The sequence below is a fragment of the Sardina pilchardus genome, chromosome 6, assembly GCF_963854185.1.
Source record: "Sardina pilchardus chromosome 6, fSarPil1.1, whole genome shotgun sequence".
Lineage (NCBI taxonomy): Eukaryota > Metazoa > Chordata > Actinopteri > Clupeiformes > Clupeidae > Sardina > Sardina pilchardus.
Window position 1 is genome coordinate 19,148,848 of NC_084999.1, and position 12,580 is coordinate 19,161,427.

The 12,580-nt window shown below is 43.1% G+C and overlaps 1 protein-coding gene across 4 annotated transcripts in view; it reads right to left on the minus strand.

Moving 5' to 3' along the window:
- Positions 1–12,580, minus strand: part of LOC134082866 (NACHT, LRR and PYD domains-containing protein 1 homolog) — a 50,564-nt gene that overhangs the window by 4,631 nt on the left and 33,353 nt on the right. The window contains exons 5-13 of one of the 4 annotated variants that reach the window (XM_062538887.1): positions 12,369–12,428; positions 11,749–11,917; positions 11,413–11,552; positions 10,425–10,493; positions 9,486–9,616; positions 8,747–8,858; positions 3,930–4,004; positions 2,187–2,327; positions 293–489 (exon numbers count right to left, since the gene is read on the minus strand). In XM_062538887.1, coding sequence (XP_062394871.1) covers positions 293–489; positions 2,187–2,327; positions 3,930–4,004; positions 8,747–8,858; positions 9,486–9,616; positions 10,425–10,493; positions 11,413–11,552; positions 11,749–11,917; positions 12,369–12,428 — 1,094 coding nt within the window. Of the gene's footprint in view, positions 1–292; positions 490–2,186; positions 2,328–3,929; positions 4,005–8,746; positions 8,859–9,485; positions 9,617–10,424; positions 10,494–11,412; positions 11,553–11,748; positions 11,924–12,368; positions 12,429–12,580 lie in introns of all 4 variants that reach the window. The other 3 variants (XM_062538888.1, XM_062538886.1, XM_062538889.1) reach the window with 3 other exon arrangements.

Here is a 12,580-nt window from a genome sequence, read left to right on the forward strand (position 1 = left end):
ATGTCCTACAGTATTATCGCATTCACTTATTCTTTGCATTTTACGCACACTGTCCATTACGCATGCAAACATTTTGAGGTCTATGACCGAAACGTCGTGAATAAATGTTTGCATGCATGCACAATGGGCAGTGTGCGGGATTTTCTCTTTTAAGTATAACTGGTTAACCTATTCCAACTCACCTGTCCCCACAAAAGAGGTGTGCAAAAGCGCTTGTAAACTTTACATTTTACTCAACATCCCAACTTTTTGAGTCGCTTTGAACTGAGTCGTTTCTAACTTCCTGTCTCACCTCTTCAGTAGAGGAGTGGATAGGGGGCTGATGTTGTCCTTGACATCCGGCTCTTCTCTTTCCTCCTTTACCTTTATCATTCCCTCTTCTCTTCTGTCCTTACTAGTGTTTTCTGTTGAGATGTTGAAGGTGATGCAGAACTCTTTCTCAAACAGGTCACTGAGCCGCATTCCCAGTTGTTTTATCAGTATGTTTTTCTGCGCAAAACGCATACACGCATGCACGCACACGCACACACACATACACACCCACACACACACAAAGATATGTAATACATATCAAATCTGTTAGGAACACTTCACCGTTCTTTCATATTAAGCTACATTATTCCCTCAACTAAGACGAGTTGATACATACCTCTCACGTTTCAATGCGTGCACTCACTGGCTCTGGCGCGCGGCGCAACTTTGATAGCACTTAGCTAGCCCAGTTCATTCATTAGGATGAAGTTAGAAGCGACCAAACACCTCCATGTTTTCCCTATTAAAATACAGTTACACGAGTAGTCACACGACCAAGTATGGTGAGACAGAATAAAACATGGTGCATTTCTAAGCAGGTAAGAGGGGTAACTACATTGTGTGGCGGAATAACAATTGGGAGCACTAGACTCGGCGCAGTAATGTCCTCACTCCAACGTGAAACTGAAAGTGCAAGAGTGAGGATATTACTGCGCCACACAATATAGTTATCCCTCTTACCTGCTTAGAAATGCACCACGTTTTATTTACTCACCATACTTGGTCGTGTGACTACTCGTGTAACTGTATTTTAATAGGGAAAACATGGAGGTGTTTGGTCGCTTATAACTTCATCTCTGTTTGGATCCTAATGAATGAACTAGGCTAGCTAAGCTAAGTGATATCAAAGTTGCGCCGCGCGCAAGAGCCAGTGAGTGCACGCATTGAAACGTGAGAGGTATGCATCAACTCGTCTTAGTTAAAGGTTGGGTACGGGATTCGCAAAACGGACGGCAGAGTTTGAACATATACAACCTCAAGTCCCGCCCTCCATGCACGAGCGACAATTCAAATGCGCAGCGCGAGAGCTAAATGAAATGCCGGCGTCTACAGCACTATGAGCTCTAGTCTCCATACAATCACTCACATCAACTTCCCCAATTACATTCTTTATTCACCTCCAAAGGGTTGTAGTACATATGGTTCAGTAGCCATAGGTGTGTATATTTGAACAGAATCTGGTTTGTTCTTACCAGGGCGATTATCTCCTGAAATATCCGAGTTTAGTGCTGGCCCGTTGGTTCGCCTATTCCACTGTAGCTCCAAGCTGTTAAGTTTCGATTTCATGTTTACAACACTCTTCGTGTCACGGTAAAATGTAATTTTTGCTACATAGCTTATTTATTGCGTGGGTGATTGAGTTTCCGTAGGTATCCGCTGCCTTAGTTTGTATAGAAATGAAGTGACACATAGCCTACAACAAGAGGGGAACATGGACGTGCAGCAGCAGGCAGTTGGTTTCGTTTCAGCACTGACTCGCGGTCACCAGCTTTCGAAAGGGTCGCGCGCGGTGGGGAGGAGGAAGACGTTAGATTGACGAACGAGCTGTGAAATGATGGTATGGGGTGAGGAATACTATTGGCTGGAGTTTTTCGAGCCCTGCCCGTTCCGCAGATGATTGACGTGTTTAATTTCCATTTCAGTGCTTCCAACTTAGTGGCTATAAGTGGGTTAGGAATAGGATTTCAAGTGATTTTGCAAAAATGGCCAACAAAGCTAATTCCATACCCTACCTTTAAGGGAATAACTTAACTGAACTGAAACTGAAAAACTGAAAAAATGGTGAAGTGTTCCTTTAAGAGACAAGTCACACAACAGTCCCTGAAGATAAGAGAAATTATGAGCCATGTACCACCCTGAACTTCTACACTAACCTTGTTGAAGGCTGCACAGTTCCTGAAGATGAGTCGCACATCTGAGACAAACTCCCCCACAAGATAGTAGCGATTCTCCAAGTTCTTCCTCACCTGCTGTAACCACATGGGCTTCGGTATCACTGACAAGTAGCCCGGCACCTGTCAATGAAAGGGTAGTAGCAGAGCCATAGAAAGAGAGAGTTGCGACACTCTTTGATGTTGCCGCCACGATCAAAAGTTCCAGAAAAACCTGTGCTGAATGGCTGAATCGCAGGAGGGTGGGATGTACTTCTGATGCTGGAAGGTGTAATCAATTAACTCATTGACTACTGACCAAGAGATTGGCTGTAAACAGTTCCAAAAGCCCCATAACGAGGAAATAGCCTGGAAAAAGCACTGCCATTTTTTCCTATGGAAGTAATGGGAGTGTCGCCACTCTGTTTTATCTACCGCTCTGGGTAGTAGAAGAGGCGGTTTATAAAGCGAGACGATTCATATGAGGGTAACTTCCGGTTTCACTGTGACGTAGTGCCACTCCCATTTAGGAGGCAAACGGGAGAAATAAACCTTATCTCGGATTATGACCATTCCCTTAGCCCTACATTCAGCAATGCAAGTAACAAACCCATATTCTACAAGGCACACGTCTTTCTAACATTCCCACATTGAAATCGTATTTTCCAGTGAGATAAATACATAGAAAAATAACTTTGTTCACGACCTGTCCCTCCTGACATGACCTGTCTCCACTAATTGCGCAGGCCACCTGTTATCAATGGCACACTGCTTCAGCTGCTTCTACACCGTTCTAAACTGATTATCTCGTCACTGATCACGCCCCTTTAGGAGGCGGAAGTGGGTGCCATTTCGTTCCATTGAAAAACCCCTTTATGATTCATCTTAAGGCTGGCTTACATTGCACGATTTTGGTCTGTTTTAACAGTCGGCGACTACTTTTCCAAAATCGGGCGGAAATCTTGCCAGTTGTACTAGAATCTCGGCGCGCTCCCGTCATCTAAATCGTTTAGTGTAAGGTGCCAATCTTAGCGGTTTTAAGTCCGTCGGAGTCAGTCTTTTTGTAGTTTTGCCGTTACGACAATATCAAACATGTTTGATATTATCGTAAGTCTTTTCAGTCGTGGCTCATGCAAATAGTGACGTGAACATTAAAAACCAATAGTGACCTCGGTCGACGAACACGAAAACGGAAGGGGCAAAATAGGCGACAGCTGTAGCCTGTATGATTATTTGTTATTTCATTTCTTATAATTTATTAGTCGGCTATTCTACGTGACAGAACAACTCTATATCTGTTAGTGATGGCACACTATCAAACAATGCTGCAGAAACGCGAAAAAATTACTTTGATATGAGTAGCTTATCATGTGAGTTCCTGTTGATGACGTATAGCCTAGTGCACGATGGAAATAATTTGAAGGAATCTAGCAGCAGTCTTGTAAATAGTGATCACAGTCTTTGCAAAATCCTAATCTGAGACTGGCCTGTGACTAGTCTGTGACTAAAAACTCAATGAATTGTCTTTAGATGTGAGAGGGTCTGAGACTGTAGTCTTTCAAAAATCTTTTCCAAATCTTTGCAAAGTCTGGCAATGTAAGGTAGGCTTTAGTAACTATACGATCTTTGGTAGTAGGGTGGGGGGAAGACAAAACATGAATTTCTGAAATACATACAGTACATGCACACACATACACACAGGCACAGACAGACACACAAACACACACACTTAATCAATTAACTTACAGTAAGGCAGGGATCTGTGGTGAAGATTCTCTGCTCATCTGCATTGAGTAAAAACAGCAGGAGGTACTGGCATTGCTGTAAAATACACACACACACACACACACACACACACACACTTTAGATATGGCATATTGATATTACATGATTAAATTAAGGGCCAGTCCCATTTCTCCCCACTTAAATCTTCAACTTGCGTGGGCTGTGTTGGTTTATCTACGTCTGATTGAACTCTGGATAAGCCCGGGATATTCGTGTTCATGTGAACACCAGAGCGAACATCCTGAATATTGACAAAACTACCCAGATTAGATAGCCTAGAAATCTAGACGCACCCTAGCGGCCAAAAATAATTTTGCCTGGCGGGATGGTCTAGGGTCGCACCGTTGAGGAAAAGCCTGCGCCAGGATCGAGTTCAGCCGAGCCAATCAGAACGCTCTATCTGTGTACGGAGTCCTTGAGCCCTCACCTTCGGCTTCCGATAAGACGCCAGGGGGCTGGACCATGCGTCCTCGTTCGACGAGTTGGGTTTGATACATACCTCTCACGTTTCAATGCGTGCACTCACTGGCTCTGGCACGCGGCGCAACTTTGATAGCACTTAGCTAGCCCAGTTCATTCATTAGGATGAAGTTAGAAGCGACCAAACACCTCCATGTTTTCCCTATTAAAATACAGTTACACGAGTAGTCACACGACCAAGTATGGTGAGACAGAATAAAACATGGTGCATTTCTAAGCAGGTAAGAGGGGTAACTACATTGTGTGGCGGAATAACAATTGGGAGCACTAGACTCGGCGCAGTAATGTCCTCACTCCAACGTGAAACTGAAAGTGCAAGAGTGAGGATATTACTGCGCCACACAATATAGTTATCCCTCTTACCTGCTTAGAAATGCACCACGTTTTATTTACTCACCATACTTGGTCGTGTGACTACTCGTGTAACTGTATTTTAATAGGGAAAACATGGAGGTGTTTGGTCGCTTATAACTTCATCTCTGTTTGGATCCTAATGAATGAACTAGGCTAGCTAAGCTAAGTGATATCAAAGTTGCGCCGCGCGCAAGAGCCAGTGAGTGCACGCATTGAAACGTGAGAGGTATGCATCAACTCGTATTAGTTAAGGGAATAACTTAGTTTGAGACCGTATCGCACAACCAGGGCTGCCAAGTCATTTCTCACGCAAATATTTCCCCATTCAGTGCACTATATATTTTTTTTCATGATGATAAACTTTGGTCATTGCCTTGCCGTAGTTCGAGCTGATTGACTGACAGCAATAACCAATCCATCAGTCCTTTGTGCCTAAATCTCACCAACCATAGAAGGCATCACGCAATATAAACAAATCAGAAGCAACGTAAGGCGGGTCTTGGCGGCTCTAACTTGTCTTTCAAACACAACAGCGCCGACTCCGACAATTAGATTTTAAACGTTCTACCTGCTAGTTTTTGTTCACTGTTGATTTGCTGTTTCTCCTTGATTTTCCAAGTTAACGTTAAGGCTGCTAAGTGCATCATTGTTCTATACCTGTTGCAGAGCTGTGTAACATTTATTTGCCTCTTTCTTGATAAGTTCACACTTTGAGTGTGACAGTCAAAAAAAATGTCGCCAAAAACAAAAGATGGATGAGGCTAACGAAGCGCGCTCGTTTGAATCGGCTTTGGAAGAGTTAGACTTGGGCTTTTCTCTGAAGTTTGAGCAGAAAGAAGCACTCAAGTCATTCGTTTTAAAGAAGGATGTATTTGCCGTTTTGCCGACCGGCTACGATTGGTCACAAATGCTGGCCTATTACGTGCAGAGGCAGTTTGAAAGACAACTGTTCATCCCACCCACAGGCTTCAACTCTGCGAATGGTCCGACCCCAGACTATACATATAAGATAGCTTCATAATATATTTTCTAACATTAGTGTTCAAAACTCGACAAACAAAAATAAGTGTGTTCAAAAGAATATATTCCAACATATTTAGAAATTTTAACGTGCTTATTTGCGAAAATATACTTATAGCGGAATTAAGTTTCGCTTTCGCTTTCCAGCGACGTCTGCCATCTTGTTCATTTCATCTTCTACTTCGTTTTAAGCCTGCATTGGAGCAAACTATAATGTTAAGGTGGATTTTGAGAGGAAAATTGCACTTCACTTGCTCCCTAAAGTAACGGGACACCCTAACTCTACACGGGAACGCACAAAATCTAGGGTTTAGGGCAAAGATCTAGGGGAAGATGAGAATTGGGACAGGCCCTAAGTCTACAGTGGCAGTGCTGCCTGGAAGGCGACATTGGGGGCTTTAAACACCATTGAACACCCTTAGGTGAAGAAGCCAGATTGAGAGCAAGTGTGCCAGTGAATTGGCAGCTGATTGCACTTTGTCCATGAAAATGAAAGGTGTCAGCAGTAAGGCTGGTGGGAGAAGTAGGCGAAGGGTTGAGTAGTGATTTTAGCGAAAAGTTTCCAGGTGTCAGTGACACTGTTGTGTCATTATAAAAAGCTCTCTTTGTTGCAGCGATGCTGGCTGAAAAGGAGGATAGGAGTGTCTGGTAGCTTTAGATTCTCAGCTAGTTTGGATTTGAGCCATTTTCCCTTAGCAGCTCTGACCTGACCAAAGGGTATCATGCAACCAAGAGTGAGATTGATTCTGCCTGTGCCAATTCTCATCTTCCCCTAGATCTTTGTTCTAAACCCTAGATTTTGCGCATTCCCATGTAGGGTTAGGGTGTCCCATTACTTTAGGGAGCAAGTGAAGTGCAATTTTCCCCTCAAATTCCACCCTTAAAGGCACCTAATCCTAACCCTAACCTTAACCCATGCCTAGCGCCTTCCAGGCATTGCTGCTCAAAGACAACGTTGGGGGCTTAAAGCACCAAGAAACCCAAAGGGCACCACCAACAATGTGACATGTTGCAGTCTCTCTCTCTCTCTCTGAGCAGCAACTCAGCTGACACAGCAGTTAAATATGACAGAATCCTAAAACAAAGCCAAAGTGACAGCTCGGTCCTAGGCCATCCTACTTGACTTATCAGCTGCCTTCAATACAGTTAACCACCAAATCCTTCTCTCCATACTCTCAAACATGACAGGCATCTCTGGCTTTCTTGGTTTGAATCCTACATCACAGTGAGCTTGTTTAACGTGTCCTGGTTTGGACAGTTGTCCACATCTCACTACCTCACCTAAAGGCTGGCTTACATTGCACGATTTTGGTCTGTTTTAACAGTCGGCGACTAAATTTCCAAAATCGGGCGGAAATCTTGGGAGTTGTACTGAAATCGCAGCGCGCTCCCGTCATCTAAATCGTTTAGTGTAAGGTGCCAATCTTAGCGGTTTTAAGTCCGTCGGAGGCAGTCTTTTTCTAGTTTTGCCGTTACGACAATATCAAACATGTTCGGAAGTCGGAACATTATCGGAAGTCTTTTCAGTCGTGGCTCATGCAAATAGTGACGTGAACATTAAAAACCAATAGTAACCTTGCGCGAACATGAAACAGGAAGGGGCAAAATAGGCGACAGCTGTAGCCTTTATGATTATTTGTTATTTCATTTCTTATAATTTATTAGTCGGTTGTTCTACGTGACAGAACAGCTCTATATATGTTAGTGATGTCACACATCAAACAATGCTGCAGAAACGCGAAAAAAATACTTTGATATGAGTAGGCTATCATGTGATTTCCTGTGAATGATGACGTGTAGCCTATTGCACGATGGAAATAATTTGAAGGAATCTAGCAGCAGTCTTGTAAATAGTGACCCACAGTCTTTGCAAAATCCTAATCTGAGACTGGCCTGTGACTAGACTGTGACTAAAACCTCAATGAATTGTCTTTAGATGTGAGAGGGTCTGAGACTGTAGTTTTTCAAAAATCTTTTCCAAATCTTTGCAAAGTCTGGCAATGTAAGGTAGGCTTAAGGGGTGCCCCAGGGCTCGATGCTGGGGCCCCTTCTTTTGAATAAGACCACCTCGCTGGGTCTGATTATCCACTTCCATGGCTTCTAATATCACTGCTATGCAGATGACATACTGCTCTAACGAGTATGGCAACATACTGCATCTCTGCATCTCTCAGACATATCTTCATTGATGAAAGCACACATCACATCAAGACTGACCTGCTGGTTCTCCAAGTCAAACCAAATATACACCATGACATTACCATTGAAATTTACTCTCTATCTCTTGCCCCTACCAAGGTAGTGAGAAATGTAGGAGCAGAGGCAGACATCCTGGGTCCAGAAAGTAAAAGTCCTGCGATGTATTATTTCTACCTATGCACTTAACACAGGTGATATCACTAATTATCTGATCTACCTGGCTGCTAATTAGGATGAGCTGGTTTACTAAATGGTTGGATCAATACTTGGCAGGACTTTTACTTTCTGAACCGGGGTTGTCCAACTCTGCATAGGAGTCATGATTGATGAGCAACCAACTTTCTCTGATAACCTTGCCTCAGTTGCCCAGTCCTTCAGCTTCATACTTAACAACATAATGAAAATCAGGTCGACGTATGAGTGACGTCAACACAGCAGCAGCGGTAGCAGCAGAGGGAGAAGCCATTAAGTGTTAGGTACTTTGGGGTTAACTGTAACCATTTTTAATGCCGTTTAAAACGCACCAAATCAACAGGCCACCTGTTCACCATTCACCATTCAAATCAACAGGCCACCTGTGCACCATTCAACGGAACACCATTCCGGGCATTATTAGTGGGATTTATGAGATACATTGTTGGTTATATTAGTGCCTGCACTTAGCCATTTGGTTGATAGCGCTAACTCGACCAATGTTCGAACAAGGGAAAAAAGTTCCTGCTCACCAGTTTATAGTCCAAGAATATGCTATTTAGAATCTGTTGTTGGGTCATGTGATCAAGATTACACCATTCCTGACTCCTCTTGCAAACACAGAATGTACACAGCCAAACATCTCTGTGTGGCACACACACAAAAACACACATATGGTTAAGGTCATATTTGGTAGACACTAGTCCAAAGCAACTTACAGTGCATGAACACTACAACAGCTACAGTCATTTCCTGTGTATTAGCCTCATTGTGCATAAGCTGCAGGACACTGTTTTGCAAGTTAGAAGAAACAAAACCATACTGATACCATATGAACTGCCCCCATGTAATTAACCTCATAGCTGAAGAAATAATAATAATAATAATCTAAGTTAAATTAAATTCTATTCAGTCTATTACTAATATTATGTGTGCTTTTTTTTATTTAGGCTATATGACTTTAATAGTGAAACACAATAACATTAAACTGTTCATTCTAATATTAATGTAATATTTATAATATCACTGTAAGTCGCTTTAGACAAAAGCATCTGCAAAGAACTACAAAAAAAATCTGGCAACATACTGTATTAGACAGCTGTCCTAGCAGTATACATATAATATAGTTCCTTAGATATAAGTTTCTCCCTATTCTATCCTCTCTCTCGCTCTCTCTATCTCTGTTCATCTTATCATCTTATCTATTTTGTCTCTCATCCAATCATGGTGTATGAGTGGGTAAGCGATAGATGCCCTGCCCCACACACACACCCTGGAGTAGGTGGTGGATTGGGTAAGTGACAGGATCCTTCTCTGTGGAAGGATCTGGGACACCCATCACATAACAACAGCTTTCCTCTCTCTCCACAGATGAAGCAGTAGTCATCATTTCTCTGGTCTTCCTGTTGCATGCAAAAAATAAACACACACAAGGCACCAGTTCATCCATCTGTAGAATAATGACCAAATCCAGCCGGAGGTTAAAGGTCCAGTATACTCGCAGTGGTCACTGGACACAGCCGTGTGACGTTAAAATGATGTCGATCCCACTGGTGCACAGAGAATTTCAGTCCGACAGGTCGTGCGCCACTCTTTTTTCTAACTTGCATGCACAACACCCTGTATTGGAAGTAGGATGGACGAACTAGAGGCCACAATAACCTAGCAGCTTTGCCTTCATAGGCATCATACACAGCACCTGAAAATAGTCCCCATAGGCAACAAGCAGAAGTAGTTTGCAACTTTCCTTGATCCTTATGCCAGAATGAGAGTGTAGTTCCATGTCAAATCAGCCTAGAAAATCGCCAGGTTTCATTTTCAGTTTGTCTTATTGCACTTTCTAACTTGAGAAGAGACAAGTTTTAAATGGGAAAATTACCGGATAGTCACTTTTAAGCATGATGCTAGCAGGCGAGATGCTAATGGTCTAAACCGATTCAATAATCTATGCTAGGCTGGAGCTACAAGTTGTATCGCCAGACTCAACAGAACGGCTGGATGATGCTCGAGGAGAGGTGGAAAATTAGCTTAATTCCCCAAATGGTGGAATATCCCTTTAATCTAAAAAGGTAGCCGCTGACTGTGTCCATACCATAGTATAATAATGTTGTTGACCCCTTGACATTTGTCAGTGCGACTGCATGAAGAAACAGCATGCATTTGTCTAACTCGGATAGAAATAAAAAAAGGTTAGAGCGAATGAGATCTTACCAGGCCTGACTTGGTGGGTCCGCACTTAGAACACTTACACAGCAGAGAATGCGCCTGCAGGATCTTGCACTACACACACACACACACACACGTGCACACGTACACACACACATAAACACACATACACACACACACACACACACACACACACACACACACACACACACACACACACACACACACACACACACACACACCACACACACATGCAAATACACACATACAAGCACACCCACTCACGAGCACACACAGACACACACACAAACACATAACACAGGTATATAATTATCAGTTTCTTGGTCATCGTTCATTACAGACATCTTGTCATGTTCACAAATGCACTTAACAATAGGAGTTTATCCTGCTGTTTCAGTGTTTTGACGTTTTAAATACTTTTGTTAAATGCATCAAGCTACCCAATGCACATCTATCCCTAGATTCCCTACTATATTCCATAGCTTTTGGTGTTTGGGTAACCATGACTTTTTGCGTCTGCTTTTCAGCCTAAATATTTGGTGGGGATGATTCACCTCTGGTTTGTTTCTCTATCTCTGACATTGTACCCTGGAAATCCAGAGTTCTCGCGAGACACAATTTGAATTGTGTCTGAAGGATACTTTGGTCACAAGCAATGATACACATTACATTTTGCACCAACATCGGAGCTAACAAATCCAATTGGCGAAGGCGGGACAAAGGCGAGCTGAACTGATGGCGACAGTGCTGCGACGTCCGGAATCATATAGAAAACATTGCATGCACTAGATACGTCACACCGTGAATTGTTGTGATTGGTCGAAGCGTTATCCAACTGCGTGCAGTTAGAGTTTCAAATGCATTCTTGGTGCCGCCCCTCGAGTTGAGCCATTTTCATTACTCGTGGCCAGACCCTTAATCTGAAAGATTCCAGGGTTTGGTTTACAACCAGGCTACCGACATTGGAGATAAACGCTGACAATTGACATGGTCTTTATCTCTCTTTTTGCACCTGTAAAAGGTAGCCGAGAGGCAACCCTCTACAGATGATGTCTCTCTTCCACATTCCTTCTTTCAAGTCAGGGTTCAGCATGACAAACTCTTCAGGGGTCAGCCAGTCCTCCTTTGTACGGATGCACTTTCCTTTGCTTCCTGTAAAAGTCAAAGGTCAACAGGGATCATTCTGAGGTCAGTCAACGCCATTTTCTGTTATGGCAAGAGGGAAAGTTATCGATCTCAGTGTATACATTACACATAATCTCTCTCTCTTTATCGCATTGTCTTTCTCTCTATCTCTCTCTCACACACACACACACACACACACTCACACTCACACACAAACACTCACTAGATACGAAGCGGTCTTTCTGCAGTCTTCCAGTGATAGGCCCACACTGAACAGGAAAAGCATATCCTTCAAACATGGACGTGACCAAGTCCTTGTTGTCATGGTAACTGCATCCCTCCATAGCCCCTCCAGCATCTGTCTCATCTGCCTCTACTTTCTCCTCTTCTCTCTGTCCCTTAGCGGAGCACAGAACACACAGTAGAGTCAAGTCCAACGGCTGAAAATGCCTGAAATGCCTCGAAAATACCACATTAGTCACCACACCTAAAAACATAGTACCAAAAGTGGTGTGTGTGTGTGTGTGTGTGTGTGTGTGTGTGTGTGTGTATGTGTGAGACAGAGTGAGACAGAGTCACTTTTAAGCCTAATTTATGCTTCTGTGTCAAATTGACGGCATAGCTGCACAGAGCCCTTTGCGTAGCCTTAGCCATTGATGTGTGAATGGGTGAATGTGAGATACTGTATGACATTGTAAAGTGCTTTGAATGCTCAGAGGAGCGGAAAAGCACTATACAAATGCAGTCCATTTACCACTTACATGGGTAACTAACTAGACAATCGGTGGGTGCACATATACCTTTAACACACTGAGCTAAGTTATGAGCTATGAGTTACTTTACCTGTCCTTTGTCACGAGTAGCTCTGGATGCAGATCTAGGTGGAGGCATTAAGTGATTTCCCTGCAAGAACTCAAATAAGTAAAATAGAACTGAACTGAACACACATAAAATAAACTCTTCTCACCTGTCCCCATAACACACACACACACACACACACACACACACACACACACACACACACACACACACACACACACACACACACACACACA